General features: G+C 36.3%; 1 protein-coding gene and 1 long non-coding RNA gene across 3 annotated transcripts in view; one reads left to right on the top strand and one right to left on the bottom strand.

Moving 5' to 3' along the window:
* Positions 1-5,727: 5,727 nt before the first annotated feature.
* Positions 5,728-24,073, bottom strand: part of VTA1 (vesicle trafficking 1) — a 79,086-nt gene continuing 60,740 nt past the window's right edge. For both annotated transcript variants that reach the window (XM_005551989.4, XM_065543467.1), the window contains exons 7-8: positions 22,036-22,116; positions 5,728-8,038 (exon numbers count right to left, since the gene is read on the bottom strand). In XM_005551989.4, the coding sequence (XP_005552046.1) occupies positions 7,893-8,038; positions 22,036-22,116 (227 nt within the window). In that variant the 3' untranslated portion in view covers positions 5,728-7,892. The remainder of the gene's footprint in view (positions 8,039-22,035; positions 22,117-24,073) is intronic.
* The window catches only part of LOC141410063 (uncharacterized), a 44,336-nt gene continuing 31,459 nt past the window's right edge, over positions 11,197-24,073 (top strand). The window contains exon 1 of the long non-coding RNA XR_012433498.1: positions 11,197-11,333. This is a non-coding gene — a long non-coding RNA (uncharacterized lncRNA). The remainder of the gene's footprint in view (positions 11,334-24,073) is intronic.

Genomic DNA, 24,073 nt, shown 5'->3' with positions numbered 1-24,073 from the left:
AGAAAATAATAAATTCATCTCAGAGTTTTTGCTATAGGAACTTGGAATAAATTCTTCTAAGCTGCTTGGTTGGCATACATTTGGAAATACTTATAGGGGGATACTTACAAACAGTATCTCAACACAGTATTGAAAAAAGGATCAACAAGAATATATACTCGTTTGTAAATAACTAAACACATCTTGTGTTTCCTTTTAAATTCAGGACCAAAAAAGGCAAACATGTTGTTTGCAATCTTCATCAGCGTAGAAATAAAATCTCCATTCAGGAGAAAAACATCAGTGAATCATTTTCATACCATTCTATATAGGAGTCACCCCCAAAAAGAGTTCACTGAAGAGAAAAAAAAACACCGTGTCATTCAGGGTCATAAGGGCCAATTTATTTTGGATCCAAGGCACTAGTCATATTTTTTAATGGTTCCAGCAATTATTGAGAGGGTGTCAAAATCTATTTTTCTCCTTGAAGTTGTATTAGCTTTTGCTTCACCTATTATAAACCTCTGTGGGTAGGCACATAAACCTTTAAGATTGTTATATCCTCTTGACTGAGCCACTTTATCATTATGAAATGACTGTTTATCCTTGGTAATGCTCTTTGCTCTTAAACCTTCTTCAGGTTTGTGCTCATTGACAGTCTTTACACTGGCAGAAGAATATTCCCTGCCCAAAGGAACAGCAGTTCTTTTGCTACTATGGTCTTTCATTTAACTTAGTTCAAAGGGATTTGTTTACTGAATTCTTGGTATATTAGCAGAAGATGTTCAGGGGATATTTACTCACAGAATAGGATGAATGTCAAGATTTAAGTTTTAAAAACATGTTATGTCTAGTTAAAATGAGGGCGTTTCAAGGGCTACAGACCTAATCCCAAATTTTGCTTGCAGAAGTCTAAGTATTATTCAGAGACTTGAATTTCAGATCTTCAAAACAAGATAGAAATCTAGTTTTGCCTGCTTATGGTTTTTGTGGGAAAACTAAAGCTCACAGGAGGTTCAGAAGGGCCGATTTTCTGGTAGAAATAACAGATTGCCACAATGAGTATACCAGAACACCAGCTTCCTGATTCAGAACAGACCCCTCTGAATGGCAGCGTCCTGTGCCTATGGTTTTATCATCTTCACACCTTTGTTTCAGTTTTTTATCTTTGAACCAGTAGACAGAAGAAAAGATTAAATATTGAGGAAAAAAAATCAAATGAGTTCTGACTTTCCCAAAATGTTCATATGTCAACGGTGGCTTTCATTTTAAAATTCCACTTACCCTTCATCTGGAGAAATAACCTTCCACTTACAATTTCCTCAGACATTGTAAATATTTTCCATTTTCACTGTGGTCTAAATATTTTTTCCTTGTTTTTAAGATACACCTTGCTACTTCTTCATTCCATTGAGCTTGAATATATTAATCTCTGTCAGAGTATAGACAGACCAAGAACATATAAGCTGCTAACAAATATCATGTATGTCTGTGACTAGGATGTTATTAGTGTAGATTCTAAGAATGTCCTGAGCATACCTGACGTCATGCTTCATGGGGTCAAAAGAAAAAGAACCACGCATTTGAATTAAGAATCGAGACTTGCTGGGTGGCACGGACTGGATGTTTTGAATAAGTAAGATTAACAAGTGATTTCAGAACATTTTGATGCAATTATTATAATCTTAAATCACACTACCATATAACAGAACAGAGGTTTCTGAACATAACCTTTATTTGATCATTTTAGCATATGTATTTTTTGCCCATTCATATATTTATTTCACCAGTTCAGAATACTTATAATGCATCAGGCTACATGTGAATTACCAGGAATTCACAAATGTATAAAATATCAAGGAACTTGGCATCTAATGAGGGAGACACATGTAAATAAATAAAGTTTAACTTACGTGATATAAAAAGTGAAGTGGTAAATAGTAATTTTGCCAAGTTACTGTTGTTTCTGGGGTATTACTGGTTTTCTACAGAAAGCGTTATATACAGAAAGTATATAAGCATAGCACAATAGACAAGCCAATGTCCTTGTTCCTTCTCAGGGGACTCTGATTATCCCCTATATCACAATATAAATAATATAGCTGAGGGGTCGAAAAGACAAAACAATTCCACGGGATGAATTAAAGCAGGAAACTGATAGGATTAAGAGCATATTCGAGCCTCTCCATGTCCTCACATGGCCTCTTCTCTGTACACGTACAGAATGAGCCAGCTCCGGTGGCTCTTCCTCTTCCTATAAGGACAGCAGACCTTTAGGATTAGGGCCTCACCTTTATGATCTCTTGTAACCTTAACTGACTCCCTTTAGGACCTATCTCTGAACACAGTCACACTGGAGATCAGTGCTTCAAAATGTGAATTTTGAAGGGATACAATTTAGTCATAACACATTCGCCCCCCACTCCCACGCCCCAGCCATAACACATTTACACTTCTGGCCCCCATAGGCCACATGCATAGCAACACTAAATTACTTGAGTTACCTGAATTGCTCACATTTTTTTCCTCCATGGCGTTGCTTGTGCTTTTCTCTCTGCTTACTTCTCCTTGCTTCCCCGCCTGCCAAACCTTCAGCTCAACCTTATCTGTGAAGCTTTCCCTGACTTTCTTTAGGAAGAATTATTGTATCTCGTATATAATCTCCAGTATGGCGTTATCATATTAAATATTTGATGGTAGATGCTCAATAAATATGAATATTTTTGAACATATGAATGACTTAATATTTGATAAGACTTCCCAATGTTGCAGAATTCTGAAGCCAGTTCTCCATTAAGTTATATTCATGGAATATATGTCTTTCCCTGCAAACTTGATATATGAAGTAAGAGACAGGGGCTTTTGCCTAAGACTTTCAGGGAGAAATTTAATTGAGGAAATATCTAATAATAAACATTATTGCTAATTTTATATTTTCAGTCCATATCTTAATCTTATTTCCCGAAGATGAAGAATTTTTAGTTAGGAAAGACAGTGATGTTATTTAAAATAAAAAGGATAAAACAGGCACATCTGGGAAACCCAGACTCCCTAATGATGTGGAACAGCTTCTCCAAAATGACCTATGACTCCATTGTAGCATTACTCAAACCCTGCTTATTATTCCCTTGGACTGCTGCAGTCCAGACAATTTCAGGTCATAGACCAGTGTATATTCCAGATATTGAGGGTGCAATCAGATTTTCAAGTTCATACCCTGTGTTAACTGCCTAGCACTCACTGTCAATTGGAACATATGGCCCAGATAATAGAAAAATTTAGCTGCTAACACCTCTCACTAATAAAAGGAACTGTCCAACGACCTTGATAATGTGGAACTCATAACGTCTCATTGTACTCATAATGTAACAGGTGACTTACTTATATGGATGATACTTCTTATGATCTGAAACAGGCAGTCTGAGCTTAGAAGTATTAGCTGTGTTACCTTAGGCAAATTTGTTACTCTGTGGCTCACTTTCCTCATCTTAAAACAGAAATAAAGCCTACCTCTCAGGACCACTGGCAATATTAAATGAATTAATATATGCAAAATACTTAGAATAGTATCTGACATTTAGTAAACACTGAAATGTTAGCTATTATGATTATTATTGAAGTAGTGCTTACTTAGAATTGGTCCTACTTAAGTATACTCCAATGAACAAGCCTGCAGTCTTAGAATTCCACATAGACTTCAACGACTACAACCAACCAGGGAATGATACTTCTCATATGAAGGATACTTCTCATATGAAGGATGTCTTAACTTTTCTACTGATGAAGCTTTGTTTATGGGCCAAACTAGAAGATCTGATCCAAATGTTCCAAAATGAGTCAAGAAAAAAAAAAAAAAAAGAAAACAAAAGAAAGAAATGAGTGAAGAGAGGAAGCAGTGCTGATAACCAAAACCCATCAACTCCATTAGCTATTATTCTTTGAGAGTTGAAAATATTTGTACAATGCTGCTATTAGGGCGTTTCTTTAGAAAAGACAGCATATAACCTTTTAATGTATACCTAGAATTCTCACATTTCTAGAATTACAAGTCATATATAAATTCTACAAACATATGAGGATATTAATTTTCAAGACCCATAACTAGAGTCTTTTTCTTGATGTAGTCCTGATGTCAGTAAACTTCCTCGGCCATGTGAACCGTGGGAACTATTCTTGGCTTGCAGCTCCATTCAGCAGTGATTTGGTGAGATATCTGTGGCAATCATTGTCAACAGAACCTTATTTTTTCTTCTCCCTCTGCCGCATTGACAAAACACTGTTATCAGTTTCACTTGGAATGGTCACAACAACTTGGAAACATTGCACTTCAATCTAACTGTGAGAGGAATTCCACAACTTTCCCTACTGCAGTACGTGATTACTTATTCCTTGCAGGCATTCAGGTGAAAAATCTGGAGTCAACCTTTACTCCTTCTCTTATGTTCATACCTCATATCCAGTTTACAGAAATCCTGTGACTCTACTTAAAAAAAAAGCTGCCAGAAACCAATCCCATTTTATTACCCCCAAGGCTACTCCTGGACTAAGACATCGTAACATCTCACCTTGATTATTGTAATACTTTTTTTTTCTGAGAAGGAGTCTCGCTCTATCGTCCAGGCTGGAGTGCAGTGGCGCCATCTCTGCTCACTGCAACCTCCGCCTCCTGGGTTCAAGTGATTCTTCTGCCTCAGCCTCTTGAGTAGCTGGGATTACAGGTGCGTGCCACCATGCCAGGCTAATATATATTATTTTTATATACATACATTTATATATTAATGAATATATATTCATATATATGTACTAGAGACGGGGTTTCCCCATGTTGGCCATGCTGGTCTCAAACTCCTGCCCTCAGGTGATCCGCCTGCCTCGGCTCCCAAAGTGCTAGGATTGCAGGTGCGAACCACCGCCCCCGGCCTGTTGTTAATACTCTTTTAACTGGTCTCCCAGCTTCCTTCCTTACTTACCACCCTCCTTATGGTCTATTCTCAACATAGGAGCCAATATGATTATTTGAAAAGTCAAGTCACATCAGGCTACGCTTCTGCTGAAAACCTTTCCAGTCAAGGCCCTAACAAAAAAGCTGTATGATCCTAAGCTTTTAGCTCCCTCACCAACTTTTCTCCCACTTATACCCTCTGACCTGATTTCTGTCTACCTGTTGGGAATGCTCTTCCTCTATGTATGTATCTGCCTAACTACTCTTTTCCTTCTTTGCTCAAATGTTACCTCGGGGAGGTCTACGCTGGCTATCCTATTGAAATATGCGTATGTCTGTACACACCTAAACATCTCCTATCCTGTCCTCAATGTTTCCTCCATAGCATTTATCACTATTTAATACAGAAGTTCCCATAGTGTGGTCCCCAGAACTTTCTAGCAAGTTCGCAGGTGATGCTGATGCCGGTCATTCAGACACCACATCTTTGAGAACCAGTTTCAGGAGAATCTGTTCTCAGACTTGCAATATTTCTGATTTGGGTAGAACTAAACCACTCAAACTTTAGGGACCATCTTAAGTGTCTCTTAAAACTCAGAAGGCTGGGACCCATTCCTAGAGTTTCTGATTGGGTAGGACAGGTGGGGCCCAAGATTTGTATTTCCAATCACACTCGGAGAGCCACTGATGAAATGTACTGTATATTTTATTATCTATTTCCTCCCTTTTAGAATGTTAAACTCTGTGACGGAGGGACTTTTTTTTCCTGCTGTTTCTGCTTGCAAAGAACAATACCAGGCACATAGTAGCTATTCAGTAAATATATATTGAAGGAATAAATGAAAATTGCTCATCCTATTGTTACATCAGAACACATCTCCTAATTTTACTGTAACATTTTATAGGAAAAAATACAAATACAAAGTTAACAAACATTGTATAGTTCAATCCCCTCATGCAAGAAGGCATTTTTAAGCACTGGGCCACATAGACAACTGGGATTTCCTGATACTTGGGAAATAAATTAACAATTTACATTACTAGAGCATTAGTATTGACACTAAACATTTATGAAATGCTACGAAGGTGCTAAGCACTTCGGGTACTGCATCTCTTTTAATTCTCATGACTACTGAGATGGCTAGTGGTGTCATTTCCATTTCACAGAGAAGGGCTCTGTCACACCATGCAGCCCACTATCAGCGGACTCCATAGTTTCTATATCATCTCCTTCCCTCCATGTGCTCTCCCAACTGGGAACCAAAAGGTACGGTATGAAATGGGAGGTGATGGGTTTACTTTTTAGTGTACAGACATACCAAAGTTTAAATTAAAATTTGCTGAACATCATATAATGCTAAAGGTCATCCTGGCGATCTAGTAACATTCTGAAGAGCACTGGATTTCTAGATGCAAATGTGGAACCCTACAAATGTTCATACATCTTGTAAAAGATAGGAAAATGTTTTTTAGGAGGCATGTTTTTTGGGGATATTTTTGTGATAATTTAGAATAGTCAGTCTGAATATTTATTCTACCAAACCTTGTACAATAGCATTACATTTATGCAGAAAATAATGGATATAAATGATTATGAGTTAGTGATGCGTTTTTTTCCCAAACAGGCCATTAGACTAGGTGTCTAACTTTTTCTTAGAGGGCCAAACAGTAAATGTTTTCAGACTTGCAAGCCATACAACTCTGCAGTTGTGAAGCAACCACAGACAAAACATAAATGAGTGAGTATAGGCTTGTTTCAAAGAAACTTTATTTACATTAACAGGTGGCCAATCCATGGGCCAAAGCTTGCTCACCCTTGTGTTTAAAGATTTCCATCTTAGTAGCATGAATAAAATGGACCAGATAAATTTCAGGTAACTTTGTCAAATTTATCTTTAAAAACAGCAACAACAAAAAACCTGTTTCTTCCTATAGAAACACCCATATTCCTATAAATAAAAATGACTTTAAAAAAAGACAATTCTAGCAGGCAAATAAAAACAGACATTTGTCTTTGTAGTAAGTTGAATTAGCTAAACGAATCCTTGTATTTATTTTTCACACAGTACAAATGCAGGTGGTACACAGCAAGTTCATAATTCCCCACAAAACTTATAAACTTAACAAATGGGAATCTAAACATAATATTCTGAATCATCCATAGCTATCCACTGTGTGGAATCCATTCTACAGCAGCAGAGGAGTACCTTAATTTAGAGCACCAAGTTTCCAGGCAAATACCTTCTTTTCATTCTCTAATACATGCAGTCAAACTGCCTATGAAGCAAATACCAATTCATCTTATGCTTTAATAAATAAGGTAAAGCAGTTGGGGAATCAACATTATTCTTAAGTCTGAAAGTGATTCTACCTCTTTACCTTATCATATTTTCTCCCATGAAATATTAAACTTTTAATAGAGTTATATTTAACATGAGAATAAATTAAAATTTGAACTGAATGTCTTTTCAGATTAATCCACCAGTTTAGAATGTTCATATTTGTTTTATGTCTCGAGGGAAACAAAAACATAATTTCTAATTTAGAATATTCTGGCAATCTTTATTAAAAGTTACATTTATAATTTTATAGCAAAGTAATATCATCTGTTTGTCCAAACGTTACAGATTTTAAAAAATTCCCCTAATGTATGTAAATACAAAGGTTATTCCCAGTATACATTTTATAGATGTGTTTTCATTTGTTGAAGCGGGGTTCAATGAGAATTTTTAGGGTCTTGCTGACATCAGCCCTATATACTCAGAGATGACTGAATCTACTAAATGGACAACGAAAACTGGTTGAGGCTGCTGCTGAATGCTTCAATAAAAATCTGATACACACAGAGTTTCATTGTCATATTAAATGAAACCAAGTCTTCCTTAAAACTGTGATCCTGATAGGCTGAAGATAGAGTAATGGACTGTTAGTTCCTCATGCCAAAAATACATGGGTCTGTTATACAAAGGCTTCATTCTCTGCCTGTCGTCAGTAACTTGAGCGCCTTTTGTAGATTCTGTACAGCAGTACTTACATCTTCATACTGCAGAGCACTGCCAGCATATTTGCAGTACTTCTGAGCTCTAGCAAAGTCCTCTGGGGTTAGACGAATATCCCCTAGAAGAAAAAAAACAATTAAGATATTTATAAGAATATAAAAAGTGTTCTGTAAGGTTGGGCAAATGCTTATGTTTAAGATTAAAAAATATATTTAAGGCTATGTAAAAACAGTAGTTTTAGTAAATCTCATAAGAACTTTGATACATTTTCTTCATTCTTTTCAATTGTCTTTTTATTACTAATATAAACCATAGACACATCAATATGTAATAACTTAGATGAACAAGATTTTCCTTCAAGAAGCAACAAGGACAAACAAGGAGAGTAGCTTTGGTGTCTATGCTAGAATCACTTAGCCTTTCTCTTCATGGAACAATACACACAGACTAAACCAATTCAACCCTCATTTGAGCTGGAATATAAATATCACCTTCAATAAAAAAAAGTGAATAACAAACTTTATGTAAAGAAAACCAGGTTGCCTAGCTTATTTTAAGCATGAAAATATTTTACATTTTTGTGCCACCTATGTAAAAATCTCTTAAGGTTTCTTAAATTTTATATCACTGAAATATGCAATTAAACATGTAAACAACCATTTCATATTATTTCTCTAAAATTTATTCTTAGCAAGTTTTCTAGTTATACGTATGATTAATATGTAGGGCCCAACTAAACAATTTCAGTAACAAAAAATTAAAAACATTTCATTTAATCTAAGATACAAATTTCCTTGAATATATACTTCTAAAGACAAAATTAAAAATGGACATTATATCTTGTCTTTTGAAATAACCACCATTTTCTTTGGAAATTTTTATAAGAATTCTAAGGAGTACTAATCAGAAGGCTGGGAGGCATAGAATATAACAAGCAGATAACATATTTCAATTCTGTTTGAAATAAGTGCAAGACTGTACTGCTAAATAGAATGACTTCATTTAGTTGCTTTTAATTTTGCCATATGTATATATTTTATATATCAAAGATTTCAAAGTAGGTAGCAACTCCAGGCAAGCTGATACAATATTCTGATCCAAATTATTACTTTCTAAAATTTTCAAAAAAGAGTACTGAAACAATATATGCTATAGTTTTCAGCACAGTGCCAGGCATCTCTAGGTACTCAGTAACTTCACTGCATGAATATGAAAAAGTTGTATTTTAAATTATTTAGCCTATTTTAAAACTAAGTTCATATAGAATGAAACATTAATTAAACTGCAGATTTTAAAATACACATATATTTACTAGTGTAGGGTGCTATAGTAAGTCTTCAAATATTTGTTGAACTAGTAGTATATAAGATTACATAAAATTTGGCCTTCACTGTGGTGAATCAGGGATTACCGATTCCAATTTTAACAGAGGTTACTGACTTGGCGTTTGTTGCCCATTAAACGTAAACATCAGCTATCCTGCAGTTCTGTTTACAATTTAGTCAGGTATGCTCCAGTTCATATTTCTGATCTTGAAAAATACCTACCAGATTCTTTAATGGTTTTTCAAAATATATTTACCCTACATATGCTATCTAGGTGAGGAAACATCGTTGAAAATTGAGTTTACTTTAATGCTACTTTTTGTGCTTTAAGTCTCTCCTCTCTTGGGGCACTCTTTTAAATATACAGGGCATCCATCCAGAATTTACTGGATGTGCTGAAAGAGGGCCGCAATGGACAGATTAATCTTATTTCTACAGCATTAGCTTTAGCACTGTTTGGCTGACGTATCACTTATTAATAAGGTAAAATGTGTATAATGGCAAGATCTCTGTTACTATTTTTGTTTTATAAACTTATCTACTAAGGATTAAATTATTTTAAAACACAAATACTGTATTTTTGTGAAATAATTTCAATATTTATAAAACGTGAATGAAAATATATTAACAGAAAAATATAATTAGATACAAAATATATAAAGTTCACAGACATGCATAGCTAATTATAACTCATATATAAAATACAAGAACTAAATAACAACCAGTGTATAGATTTAGATCCAAAATGTAATTTATAGACATAAAGATATTAGATTTATTTTCAACAATGAAAAATATAAGCTAAAAAACCATGTTACTTGCTATTTTGTAACACATAGGCTCTCCTTTATTTTAAAAATATAGTAGTCTACAATTCATTAATAAAATATGAATTGAATTCTTAAACTGAGTAAAAATGTCACCTAATTATGAGTCTTTAAAATTAGCATTTAAAAACTCAACAAACAAAAAATATATGAGTAAACACATTTCAGAAAGAGAACAAGTGTTAAATTTCAGTTTACCTGATTTTATGCTCAAAATGGTCAATATAAGCTTAATGCACCAAAATAAAAGCTGTTTTTTCTATCATTAACATTTACTAGAGGCCATAATCAGAACCACAGTGTGTGCAAGTGGACCTAAAAGATGTTTCAAAGATTAGAGGGGTTGTCTAATATATCTCTCTTCTGAAATCTTAGCTTATAAGTTCCAGATGAGTTGCAGACAGGACCATCTATATATAAGAGGGCTTCATCTCTTCAGAGGTCAGGACAAGATCAGGCAGAAGAGAGCTAGAACTATCAGTTAAATTCTCTACTACAGTGGCAAAGAGAGCCTGGGTCCGCACTGGATCAAAGATAACATCACTTGGTGTGAAGAGAAAACACTGCGTGCCCAGTTAACATAAGCATCCATTTCCAAAGTTGATATATCTAACGTCATAAGAGAGGATAGAACACTTGTAAATAATCTCCAAAATGAGTCTAATGAGGCTCTTTCCAATTTTACTAGATAGTTCTAGAAATTCTTATGTCAAGGGCCTTGGATAATCTCATTCTGGTATACTCTATTATCCTTTGACTTGGATGGAACGCATAGGACACAGACAGAACCTTCATACATACAGGCATTGCTAAGAGATGTCACTTAACAATTCCAACGACAGTAGTAATGCATACAGGCAGAATTTCATTATGTCAAGGGCTGTGCTAAATACTATTCAGATATTATATCACTTAATGCTCAAAAACCTTTTTTTTTTGTTTTTTTTTTTGAGACAAGAGTTTCGCTCTGTCACCCAGGCTGGAGTGCAGTGGCGCAATCTCGGCTCACTGCAAGCTCCACCTCCTGGGTTCACACCATTCTCCTGCCTCAGTCTCCCGAGTAGCTGGGAGTACAGGCGCCCGCCACCATACCTGGCTAATGTTTTTTTATTTTTTTTTTTAGTAGACAGGAGGTTTCACCGTGTTAGCCAGGAAGATCTCGATCTCCTGACCTTGTGATCTGCCCGCCTCAGCCTCCCAAAGTGCTGGGATTACAGGTGTGAGCCACCACGCCCAGCCAATGCTCAAAAAACTTTATGAGGTAAGTTGTCATTAACACTCTAATACTATTCAGAGACGTAAAAGTAAAAATGTAAACACTGTGCTTCAAATACCTACCTATGCAATCCCACTCTCCAGAGTCAGCCACAAATTCATTACAATATATTTAATATCCATTAATATCACACATATATGCATTAAAAGGTGATTAAGTACTAAGCACGAAGGAGAAATATGTAGCAGAAAAGGGATATAAGAAGTACTAGAAGTGGTGGTAATGGTAGTGACAGTGGTTATAAATGCACTATTTTTTAAAAAACACTTTATTTTTTAGAGCAGTTTTAAGTTCACAGAAAAGTTGGGAGGAAGGTACAGAGATTTCCCTTATCTTCTCTTCCCCACCATGCATAGCTTCCTCCATTATTAAACTCCCCAACTCGAGTGGCACATTTGTCACAATTGATGAACCTGCATTGATCCATCAGTATTACCCAGAGTCCATGTTAGGGTTTACTCTTGATGTTGTGCATTCCATGAGTTTGGACAAATTTATAATGACATATATCTATTGTTATAGTGTGATATGGTTTGGATTTGTGTCCCCACTCAAATCTCCTGTTGAATAGGAGGAAAGGCCTGGTAGGAGGTGAGTGGATGATGGGGGTGGATGTCCCCCTTGCTGTTCTTGTGACAGTGAGTTCTCATGAAATCCAATGGTTTAAAAGTGTGTGGCACCTCCCCCTTCATTCTCCTATTGCCATGTGAAGAAGGTGCCTGCTTCCCCTTCGCCTTCCACATGACTGTAAGTTTCCTGAGGCCTCCCAGTCATGCTTCCTGTGCAGCCTGTGGAACTGTGAGCCAATTAAATCTCTTTTCTTCATAAACTACCCAGTCTCAGGTACTTCTTTATAGCACTGTGAAAACAGACTGATACAGACTGATACTTCTTTATAGCACTGTGAAAACAGACTGAATTGGTACAGGGAGTGAGGCACTGCTATAAAGATACCTGAAAATGTAGAAGCAACGTTGGAACTGGGTAACAGGCAGAGGCTGGAACAGTGTGGAAGGCTCAGAAGAAGACAGGAAGATGTGGGGAAGTTTGAAACTTCCTAGAGACTTGTTGAATGATTCTGACCAAAATGCTGATAATGATATGGACAATGAAGTCCATCCAGCCTCAGGTGGTCTCAGATGGAGACGAGGAACTTACTGGGAACTGGAGGAAGGTCATTTTTGCTACGCTTTAGCCAAGAGGCTGGAGGCATTTTGCCCCTGCCCTAGAGATCTGTGGAACTTTGGAATTGAGAGAGATGATTTAGGGTATCTGGCAGAAGAAATTTCTAAGCAGCAAAGCATTCAAGAGGTGACCTGGCTGTTTCTAAAAGTATACGCTCATATGCATGAACAAAGAGATTATCCAAAACTGGAACTTATATTTAAAAAGCAGAGCATAAAAGTTTGGAAAATTTGCAGCCTGACTATGTGGTACAAAAGAAAAACCTATTTTCTGGGGCAAAATATAAGCCTATCACCCAAATGTGCATAAGTAAAGAGGGGCCAAATGTTAACAGCCAAGACAGTGGGGGAAAATGTCTCTAGGGCATTTCACAGACCATCACGGCAGACCCTGCCATCACAGGCTTGGAGACCTAGAAAGAAAAAATGGTTTAATGAGCCAGATACAGGGCCAGCTGCTCTGTGCAGCCCTGGGACATGGCACCCCAGCTGGTCCAGCTCCAGCCATGGCTAAAAGGGGCCAAGGTGTGGCTTGGGCCATGGTTTTAGAGGGTACAAGCCCCAAGCCTTGGTGGCATCCACATGCTGTTGGCCCTATAGGTGTGCAGAAGGCAAGAGCAGAGGTTTGAGAACCTCCGCCTAGATTTCAAAGAATGTATGGAAATGCCTGGATGTTCAGGCAAAAGTGTGCTGCACTGGTGGAGCACTCATGGAGCACTTCTATCAGAGGAATGCAGACAATAAATGTGGGGTTGGAGCCCCCATGCAGCATCTACTCTGGGGCACTGCCTAGTGGAGCTGTGAGAAGAGGGCCACTGTCCTCTAGATCCCAGAATGGTAGACCTACTGACAGCTTACATCATGCACCTGGAAAAGCCACAGACACTCAACACCAGCCTGTGAAAGCAGCCAAGGGGGCTGTACCCTGCACAGCCACAGGGGTGGAGCTGCCCAAGGCCTTGGGAGCCCACCCCTTGCATTGGCATGACCTGGATGTGAGACACGGAGTCAAAGGAGATTATTTTGGAGCTTTACAATTGAATGACTGTCCTGGTCGGTTTCAGACTTGCCTGGTGCCTGTAGCCCCTTTGTTTTGGCCAATTTCTCCCATTAGGAATGGGAGCATTCACCCAATGCCTGCATCCTCACTGTATCTTGGAAGTAACTAACTTGCTTTTGATTTTACAGGCTCATAGGTGGAAAGGACTTACCTTGTCTCAGGTGAGAGTCTGGACTATAAACTTTTGAGTTAATGCTGAAACAAGTTAAGACTGGTGCACTATTGAGAAGAGATACTTGTATTTTGCAATATGAGAAGGGCATGAGATTTGGGAGGAGCCAGGAACAAAATGATATGATTTGGACTTGTGTCCCTGCCCAAACCTATGTTGAACTGAAGAAGAGGCCTGGTGAGAGGTAACTGGATCATGGGGGTGGATGTCCCCCTTGCTGTTCTTGTGATAGTGAGGTCTCATGAGATCTGATGGTTTAAAAGTGTGTGGCACTTCCCCCTTCCCTGTCTCCTGCTGCCATGTGAGGAAGATGCCTGCTTCTCCTTCACCTTTCGCCATGATTTAAGTTTCCTGAGGCCTCCCAGTCATGCTTACTGTTAAGCCTGTGTAACTGTGAATCTTAAACCTCTATTCTTCACAAATTACCCAGTCTCAGGTAGTTCTTTATAGCAGTATGAGAACAGACTAATACACAGTGTCATGCAAAACAGATTCACTGCCCTAAAACTTCTCTGTGATCCACTTATTCATCCCTCCCTCTCCCCCTAACTCTTGGCAACTGCTGATCTTCTACCTCCTCTATTGTTTGCCTTTTTCAGAATGTCACACACTTGAAATTATACAGTATATAGCTTTTTAAAATTGGTTCCTTTCACTTTGTAATATGCATTTAAGTTTCCTCCATGTCTTTTCATAGCTTGATAGCTCATTTCCTTCTAGCACTGAATAATATCCCATTGTCTAGATGTACTGCAGTTTATTTATCCATTCACCTACAGAAAGATAATCTTGGTTCCATCCATGTTTTGGCAATTATAAACAGAGCTGCTATAAACCTTTGCTTGCAGGTTTTCATGTGAATATATGTTTTAAACTCATTCAGGTAAATAAATACCAAGGACACAACTGCAGGATCCTAAAGTAAATACATTTAGTTATGTAAGAAACTGCCAAACTATTAAAGTGGCTGTATCGTTTTGCATTCCCACCAGCAATGAATGAGAGTTTCTGTGGTTCCACATCGTCACCAGCATTTGGTGTTGTCAATGTTGTACATTTTGGCCATTCTAACAGGTGTGTAGTGGTATCTCATTGTTTTAATTTGCATTTTCCTGATGATATATGCGGTGAAGTATCTTCTCATATGTCTGCTTTCCATTTGTATATCCTCTTTGGTGAGGTGACTGTAAAGGTCTTTTGCTAATTTTAAAAGAGGGTTGTCTGTGTTACTGTTTTATAGGAGTTCTATGTATATTTTGTTAACAGTCCTTAATCAGATAAGCCTTTTGCAATGTTTTCTCTCAGTCTGTGGCTTTTCTTTTCATTTTCTTCACAGCATCTTTAGAAGGGCAGAAAATTTTAATCTTAATGAAATCTGCCTTATCATTTCTTTCTTTTATGGATCATGCATTTAAAAAGTCATTGCTCAGTCCAAGATCATCTGGATTTTCTCTTTGCTATCTTTTAGAGGTTTTATAGTTTTGCATTTTACTTCTTAAACTTATTTTTATTAAGGTAAAGTAATCATATATAATTTGCCATCTTTACAATTTCAAAGCATACATTTCAGTGGTAATAAAAACACATACATTCTTTTTTTTCCATTTTCATCCTCCACACCTTCCCCCTTTCCTTCCTGGCCTTTGGTAACCACCAATCTACTCTCTGTTTTCATGAGATCCACCTTTTTTTGCTCCCACATGTGAGTGAGAACATATGATATGTGTCTTTCTGGGCTTGGCTTATTTTATTTAAAACGATGACCTGTAGTTCTATCCATGTTGCTGCAAAAATATAATTCTTTTATTTTTTTGGTTGAATAATATTCCACTGTGTATATATACCACATTTTCTTTATTCATTCATCCACTGATTGTCATTTAGGTTGATTCTGTTTTTGGCTACTGTGAATAGTGCTGCAATAAACATGAGAGTGTAGATTTCTTGCAGCATATTGATTTCCTTTCTTTTGGATTTTCTTTTGGAATTGTTGAATCATATGGTACTTCTATTTTTAGTTATTTGAGAAACCTCTGCACTGTTCTCTATGCCTGTCTTTTGGTATGAGCCATTTTAAGGTAAAATGATATTGCAATGTGATTTTGATTTGTATTTCTCTTACGATTAGTGATGCTGAGCATTTTTTCATATACTTGACATTTCATATATGAAATGTTAGATCTTTTGTCCATTTTTAAATTGTATTATTTGTTTTTTGCTATTGAGTTGTCTGAGCTACTTATATATTCTGGTTATTAATCCCTTGTCAGATAGATGGATTGTGAATATTTTCTCCAATTCCATGGGTTGTCTTTTCACTTTGTTGGTTTCTTCCTTTGCCATGCTGAAACATTTTAGCTGGATCTAATCCCATTTGGCCATTTCTGCTTTATTTGCCTATGCTTTCGAGGTCTTCCACAAAAAAATCTTTGCATAGGCCAATGTCCTGGAGCATTTCTCTAATGTTTTCTTGTATTAGTTTCATAGGTCTTAGATTTGAAGTTTCAGATGTAAGTCTTTAATTCATTTTGATTTGATTTTTGTGTATCATGAGAGATAGGGGTCTACTTCCATTCTTTTGCATACAGTTATCCAGTTTTCCCAGCACTATTTATTGAAAAGATTGTTCTTCCCCCATTGTAGGTTCTTGGCACCTTTGTCAAAAATGAGTTGGTTGTAAATGCATAAATGTATATCAGGATTCTCTGTTCTGTTCCACTGCTCCATGTGTATGGTTTTATGTCAGTACCGTGTTGTTTTGATTATCATAGCTTTGTAGTAAATTTTGAAATCAGACAGTGTGTGATGTCTTTAGCTTTGCTCTTTTTGCTCAGTTCTGCTTTTGCTATTCAGGGTCTTTTATCATTCTATTTAAATCTTAGGGTTCTTATTTTTTGGTGAAATGTCATTCTGTGAAGAATGTCATTGGCATTTTGATAGGGACTGCACGGAATCTGTAGATTGCTTTGGGTAGCATTGTCATTTTAATAATATTAATTCTTCTAATCCATAAGCATGGAGTATCTTTACATTTTTTATGTGTCCACTTCTATTACATTCATCAGAATTTTATATAGTTTTTCTTACATAGCTATCTCACTTCTTTAGTTAGATCAATTCCCAGGTATTTTATATTTTTTGTAGCTGTGGTAAATGGGATTGCTTTCTTAATTTGTTTTTCAGATTATCTCCTGTTGGTGTTTATAAATGCTACTGATTTTTGTATGTTGATTCTGTATCCTGTAACTTCACTAAATTTATCAGTTCCAACAGTTTTTTGGTGGAGTATTCAGGTTTTTATAGGCATAAGATCATGTCATCTGTGAGCAAGGCTAATTTGTTTTCTTCCTTTTCAATTTGGATGAATTTTCTTTCTTTTGCCTAACTGCTCTATTCTCTGTATTATAAAATTGCTCCATACTAAAAAATTCTATACAAAGTATTAATTCTACCAGTGGATTTTATACCTTGAAATGTTTTCTTCTGCACATTAGTGTTTTCTTTCAGACTGAAGAACTCCCCTTAGCTTTTCTTGCAAGATGGGTCCGCTTTTGAGTTTAGGAAAGACTGTATCTCTCCTTCATATTTGAGTGACGATTTTGCTGGATACAATATTCTTAGATGACAGTTTTTTTTTGAAAATGTTGTTCCAATCCTTCCTGGCCTGTTGAGAAGGCTGTTGCCAGATGACTTGGAGCTCCTTTATAGGCTATTTGCTTCTTATCTTTTGCTGTTTTAAGGACCTTCTCTTTGTCCTTGGCCTTTAGCATTTGATTACTACATGCCTTTAGGTAGTCTTATTTGGGGGTTGAATCTGTTCGGTGTTGAAAGACCTTCCTGTACCTGGATATTTATGTCTTTCTCAAGTTTTGAAAAGTTTTCAGTTATTATTTCTTTGAATAAGCTTTCTACCTCTCGTTCAGCTCCCTCTTGAACATCAATGGCTCTTAGATTTGGTCTTCTGAGGTAGATATCTATATCTTGTAGCCAGTCATTTTCATTCTCTTTTTTCCCTCCTCTGACTGTGTATTTTCAAATAGCTGGTCTTTGAGCTCACCGATTTTTTTCCTCTGCTTAGTTCATTCTGCTGTTGAGAGCCTCAAAAGACTTTTCCAGTTCAGCAAATGTATTTAGCAGTTCTAATATTTTATTTTTTGTTTTGAAAAAGTATTCCAGTATCTGTCAAATTTCTTTATGGCTTTTCTGTATTATCTTAGAGGTCAATGAGTTTTCTTAAAATTGTTATTCTGAAGTCTTGGTCAGAGAGCTCACAAACTGCTGTTTTGTTAGGGTTAGTTTTGGGATTTATTTTTTTTTTTTGACGGAGTCTCATTCTGCCACCCAGGTTGGAGAGTGCAGTGGGGCGATCTTGGCTCACTGCACTCTCCGCCTCCCAGGTTCAAGTGATTCTCCTGCCTCACCCTCTCAAGTAGCTGGGATTATAGGCATGCATCACCACGCTTAGCTAATTTTTTTTGTTTGTATTTTCAGTAGAGAGATAGGGTTTCACCATGTTGGCCAGGATGGTCTTGAACTCCTGACCTCAGGTAATCCGCCCACCTCAGCCTCCCAAAGTGCTGGGATTACAGGCTTGAGCCACCGTGCTGGGCCAGGATTTTTGCTTTGTCCTTTTGAGAAGGTCATGATTCCCTGTTTGCTGTTGTTTCTTGTGGGTCTTTCCCATGTCTTTGCACTGGAAGAATTAGTTATTTATTCCAGTTATCTCTGTCCAGCTTGTTTTGGTTTTTATTGCATGTATTTGCTGACAAATCTTCACTGCTATGTCGCTACCTCCTTTTCAGCTCTAGGTGGCGCTGTAAGCCCAGGTTTCCCTCAGTTCTAGTAAATGTTTGGAGCACTGAATGTCCCAAATGGATTACACTGGCAGTGTGGGAAGGCAGACGAGGTAGGGGTTTGTGCTTACAGGACCTAGGAAATATACCTCCTGCAGCTTAGTACTGCTGAACAGCCACTCTGATTTGGTGTCTCCTTTGGCCAAGATGCAGAGTGAAGTTCCTGGGGCTGGGAATAATAGTCGCTGCTGGTCTTCAGTGGTATTTTCCCTTCAGGCAGTCATGATGCTACCTGTGGGTTAAGGCAAGGACAGGTCTCCTGCCAAGGAACCCAAGAAGGTGGGGACGATGGTTGACCACTTCAATTTTACTTCTTCCAGTGTAGAAATTATGAGGTGGCGGAGATTTTCTGTGTGGGCATAAGGACAGGGCAGAAGCATCATGAAAGTGAAAGTCCGATTCTCCTACTGGAGTTTTTCCACTTCTCTGTGGCCCCAGGAACTATTTCATCCTCATACTTGGGCTCTGGGTTGTTGCTGGTGTCGATCTCGGTGCTGTATATTTGTTTTTTTTGTTTTCTGTTGGTGGGGAATGAAGTCAGTATGCTTCTACATTGCCATTTTGGAACCAGAAGTCCCTAGTTTTGGAGTTCAAATTTAGGCATCATACCATTTTGAGTTAAATGTTGAGATGAGTGGAAGGTCTGTGTCTAGATTCACTTTTTTTTTTTTTTTTTTTTGCTGTATGTGACTGTCCTGTTATTCCGGCACCATTTGTTGAAAAGAGTATCTTTTTACAATGGTATTCCCTTTGCTCCTTTGCCAAAGATCATATGACTTTTTCTATATGGGTCTATTTTTTGGACTCTCTGTCTCACTGATCTATTTGTCTGTTCTTCCGCCAATACCATACTGTCTAATTTACTGCAGATTTATGTTTTGAAGTCTAGGTGGTGTCAGTCCTCCAACTTTGTTCTTCTCCTTCAATACTATGTTGACTATTCTGGGTCTTCTACCACCCCGTATAAACTTTAGATAGTTGGAGTTCATATGCACCAAATAACTTGCTGGGATTTTGATGGGAACTGTCCATAATCTATAGATCAAGCTGGGAAGAACTAACATCTTGAGAATACAGAGTCTTCTTATGCATGATTATGAAATCTCCATTTATGTAATTCTTTGATTCTTTCATCAGCATTTTGTAGTTTTCCTCATATAGATCTTGTAATGGGTTTTGTTACATTTATGCCTGAATATTTTTGGTGGAATGCTAATGTAAATGGTACTTTGTTTTCAATTGTTGTGTTTATGTAAATACAAACACAATGGCAGTGTATTTTAATTTGAAATCCCACTTGTTTTGTGCTATGTGGAAAGCAATTAATTTTTGCATATTAATCATGTATACAGCAATCCAGCTATAACTGCTTATCAGTTTTTTGATTGATTCTTCCAGATTTTCTACAGATCATCATGTCATCTATGAACAAAAATAGTGTTATTTTTTCTTTCCCTATATTTATAGCTTTTCTTTTTCCTTTCTTACTGCACTAGCTAGGACTTCCAGTATAATGTTAAAATGTCAGTGTTGATGTTTATATTTCATCCTGAATAAAGTACTCTATGTTTTGTCATAATTAAGTCAAATGAAATCCTTTTCTTTTATATTCCATAATTCTATTACTGTTCAAAATCATGGCATATTTTTGTTTGCTTCCAAATTGAGATTTCTTATATAATATCAAAATTTTTCTTAGATGTTTTGTTTTAGTTTTTTTTTTCCTTACTGGCAGGATTCTATGGCTTCTTATCTATGTCTTTCATATTCTGAAGCTTCTATTCCATATATTACATGAAATTCATGTTACTTTTCTTAAAGGAGGGGAGTTCTCCAATTTCCTCTTCTAATTTTGGAGCAATTGCTTTCCAAGCATGTGGGAAAGCTATCATAGAATCTTTCTTCTTTAGAGTATCTAAAGAAGTATATTTCACCATTTCGTATATCTCATATTTCTCTTTTGCTTAATTACCACCCTCATCTTGATGGAGGACATCCTGAGTTAAGTTCCTTAAAAAAGGTATGTGCTAGGCAAAAGGTGAGAATTCTTACATATATAAAAATTATTTTGCCCTAACACCTGCCTAACAGTTTAGATGGGTAAAGAATTCTAGGGTTCTGGTTCTATGTGTTATACTAAGCATATATAATTAACTATTCTTCCTCCTGAAACCATAATGAAATGATAAAGTAACACAAAAGGAAATAAATCTACAAAACTGAAAAGGAGAAGAGAAGAGAAAAAGAATGAAAAAACTGAAAAGGGAAAATTGACAAGAGATTTAAAGAACATCTCCCTAAAACTGTGTAACAAACTGCCCAGACAGTGTTAGGACTCTTAAGGTAGGTATGATATCCAGCTCACCCACAAAAGGCTCTCCTCATTCAATGGCTGAGAGGCAGGAAGGCTTAATTAGCCAGTTCCCACTCATACAGGGAGAACAGAAAATTCGAGGTGAAAACACACCGACAGACAGTATCAGAGGAAACTAAATAACAGCTATTAGAAATAAATGGCTGGGCACGGTAGCTCAATTAAAGCTTACCAAATATCCCAGCACTATGGCAGGCTGAGGCAGCTGGATCATGAGGTCAAGAGATCGAGACCATCCCCTGGCCAACATGGTGAAACCCCATTTCTACTAAAAATATAAAAATTAGCTGGGCATGGTGGTGCACACCTGTAGTCCCAGCTACTGGGGAAGTTGAGGTAGGAGAATTGCTTGAACCCGGGAGGCAGAGGTTGCAGTGAGCTGAGATTGCGCCACTGCACTCCAGACTGGGGACAGAACGAGACTCCATCTCAAAAAACAAAACAAAACAAAAAAGATCTTTACTTTGAATATAAAAGGATTAAATATCATCTGACATATGAAGAAAACAAAAGTCTGAATGAGAAAGACCAAAATAAACACAATGCCTGATTTGGGCTAAAAAACAGAGAAGTAAAGATTATACTTAAACCAATCATTTAGCCTGTAAATCAACCAACCAAAGTAACCTCAGAGATTTTTATTTTCAATAATGGTCAGTTCCTTTCTTTTTAGATAATTTAATAACACTGTAGATAAGTCACAATCAGAACTCACAATAATCATGAACTAAATTAATATAATCTAGCATAGGCTTCCATGGCAGCCTTGGCTATACGTTTGCTCCTCTATATTCGGTACTGCATGAAGAAAAGAACTGTAACAAAAGAGGACACCTTTGGATGTTGGTATTTTTAATATCAAACAATCCTGGCTCATTTGAGAATCTAGTGAACATAGGCATTCAAGGAAATTTATTTCAAATTACCTAGAAATGCAAATTTAAGTAACAACATTTAAATATATGGTACTGTCAAGGTAAAATTACAAAACAGCAACCCAAAACAGGAGATAAATGTATCTCACAAAACAGTCAGCTGACTTACCCTGGGAAATTGTATTGAAAAGTGCGGGATCAATGGCAGGTATAGTCTGTGGAGTAGGTTGGATAGTATTACTTGCTACACCTGCAAATCAGAAAAGCATAAATGAGTATAAAAGTATTACACTTTTTAATTATACAGTAGGGTAGCACTTAAAAATCATGAGGCAATTTCATTACTTTGTTTATTTTCTTGAAACATCAATGGATTCTAATTGGATATACTTATTTGATGTTGGAGGGTATCAAGTGTTTACATATGTGTATCGGTTATGCTTTCCTAATATATATTTTGTCTAATGCTTCAGATTACTTCTCAATTAAAGCTTACCAAATTCTGTAGAATTAACAGACTTCCTACTTTTCAATTTCTCAGCCAATTTAATTTGGTGATAAAGTAAGACAAAATTCTAATTTAGTTTAACTTAGAAGATGAATCCAGTTTCATCACTGTGCATGAAATTCCAAATTAATATTTGTAATTCTCTAGTTTACACATTTTAAGATATTTTTATATATCCTAACAATTATCCAATAAATAACAGTTTTGACTTTGTTACAATGTTTCAAAACTGTCATATTAATGAGTAACTTAGCATTCTTGATTAATGGTAAGGAATATACTAAAGTTGAAGATTATTTATTAATCATCTAAAAAACTAACAAAAAGTGTTAAAAGTCCCTCCCCCCCAAAAAGGACTGAAATGATTCTATCAGCAGGAAAATAAAATGAGGAAAAGTTGATTATGGTAAATCAATGGAGTTAAACAGTCTTTCAAAATGGATTGTTTGCCAAATTAATACACTGAATTCGAATAGGCAATTTGTAGAAAGGGTAAAGTGGGAAAAATGCTGGAGAAAAAGGAAACAGAGAAAAAGGTTAAATAAAGAGGAAGTTTCTAGGGGAATGGATATGTATCCACTGAGAGTTCTAGAATAATGGTTTCACAAAAGATGGCTGAAGTTCTAAAATTTTCTAAAGGTCTAAAGTTTCTCTGGTATGAAGTTCCAAAGTTCTTCTGGTGTGAAGTTTTAACTTTTAAGATTTTTCTCATTCCTAACCTAAGAGAAAAAATGGTTTAAATATACATTATTTACCTCACTTAATTGTGCTTAGGGACAAACTCGCTCCGTATTTATACTCTTTGGAACTATTAAAAGCCATACAAATCTTGTTTTTTAACTAAAAATTGAAAAATTTTAAAGTACATAGGGATACAGATGAACAGTGAAATACAAATTTTATATAGTACAAAAAAATATAAAGGAGAAAGCCTGCCTCTCCTACTCCAAAGCACTTTAGGGCTAGCACCAGTTTCTATGACACCTTTCCACCTACCTACGAATAACTGTGTCCAATCCAATCCACATATATGTCAATGCTATTCTCTGCTGAGAAATTTGTGTACTTGTCTAAACCAAAATCTTCCAGAAGGCATACTTTGTGTGCGTGTTTTGCAAATGGTAGTAAGTTCTGCATACTATACTGTTTTATGCATTTTTCACTTAATGTGTCCTAGCAATAATTCCAGATTAATACATATAAGTTGTGCTGTTTTTAATGGTTAGTGTCCCATTCTCTGCATTGCATAGTTTATAAAGCAATCCATTACTGATGGACATTTAAGTTTTAATTTCCAATCTTTTGCTATTACAAATAATGCTGCAGTAAATATTCTTATATACTGTGTATATGAATACATTTATAGAAAACTGTATAAAATATAAATCCAAAGTGAGGAGACAGACCAATTTTAGGCTGATCTATTCAATGACTATTTTTTTGCTTGATTTTGATAAATACTCACCGAATGTATTTAAATTATAAACATCTGACAATTTTCTCCATAAAAGTTGCCAAACACTGAAAGGCACATAAATATATATTATTTTAAAAATGCTAGAATGTAAAATCTGAGATGGATCTTCAGAGACTAGTCGTGTCTAGTGCTTTGAAGCAGGTGTACCTATAGCTTATGTAGATTACATGTATTTTTCATATACATCTTTATAAACAAGGTAAATCTACCACACTTTAACGG

Source organism: Macaca fascicularis, chromosome 4 (assembly GCF_037993035.2).
Source record: "Macaca fascicularis isolate 582-1 chromosome 4, T2T-MFA8v1.1".
Classification (NCBI taxonomy): domain Eukaryota; kingdom Metazoa; phylum Chordata; class Mammalia; order Primates; family Cercopithecidae; genus Macaca; species Macaca fascicularis.
This window is presented reverse-complemented; position numbering and strand designations above follow the sequence as displayed.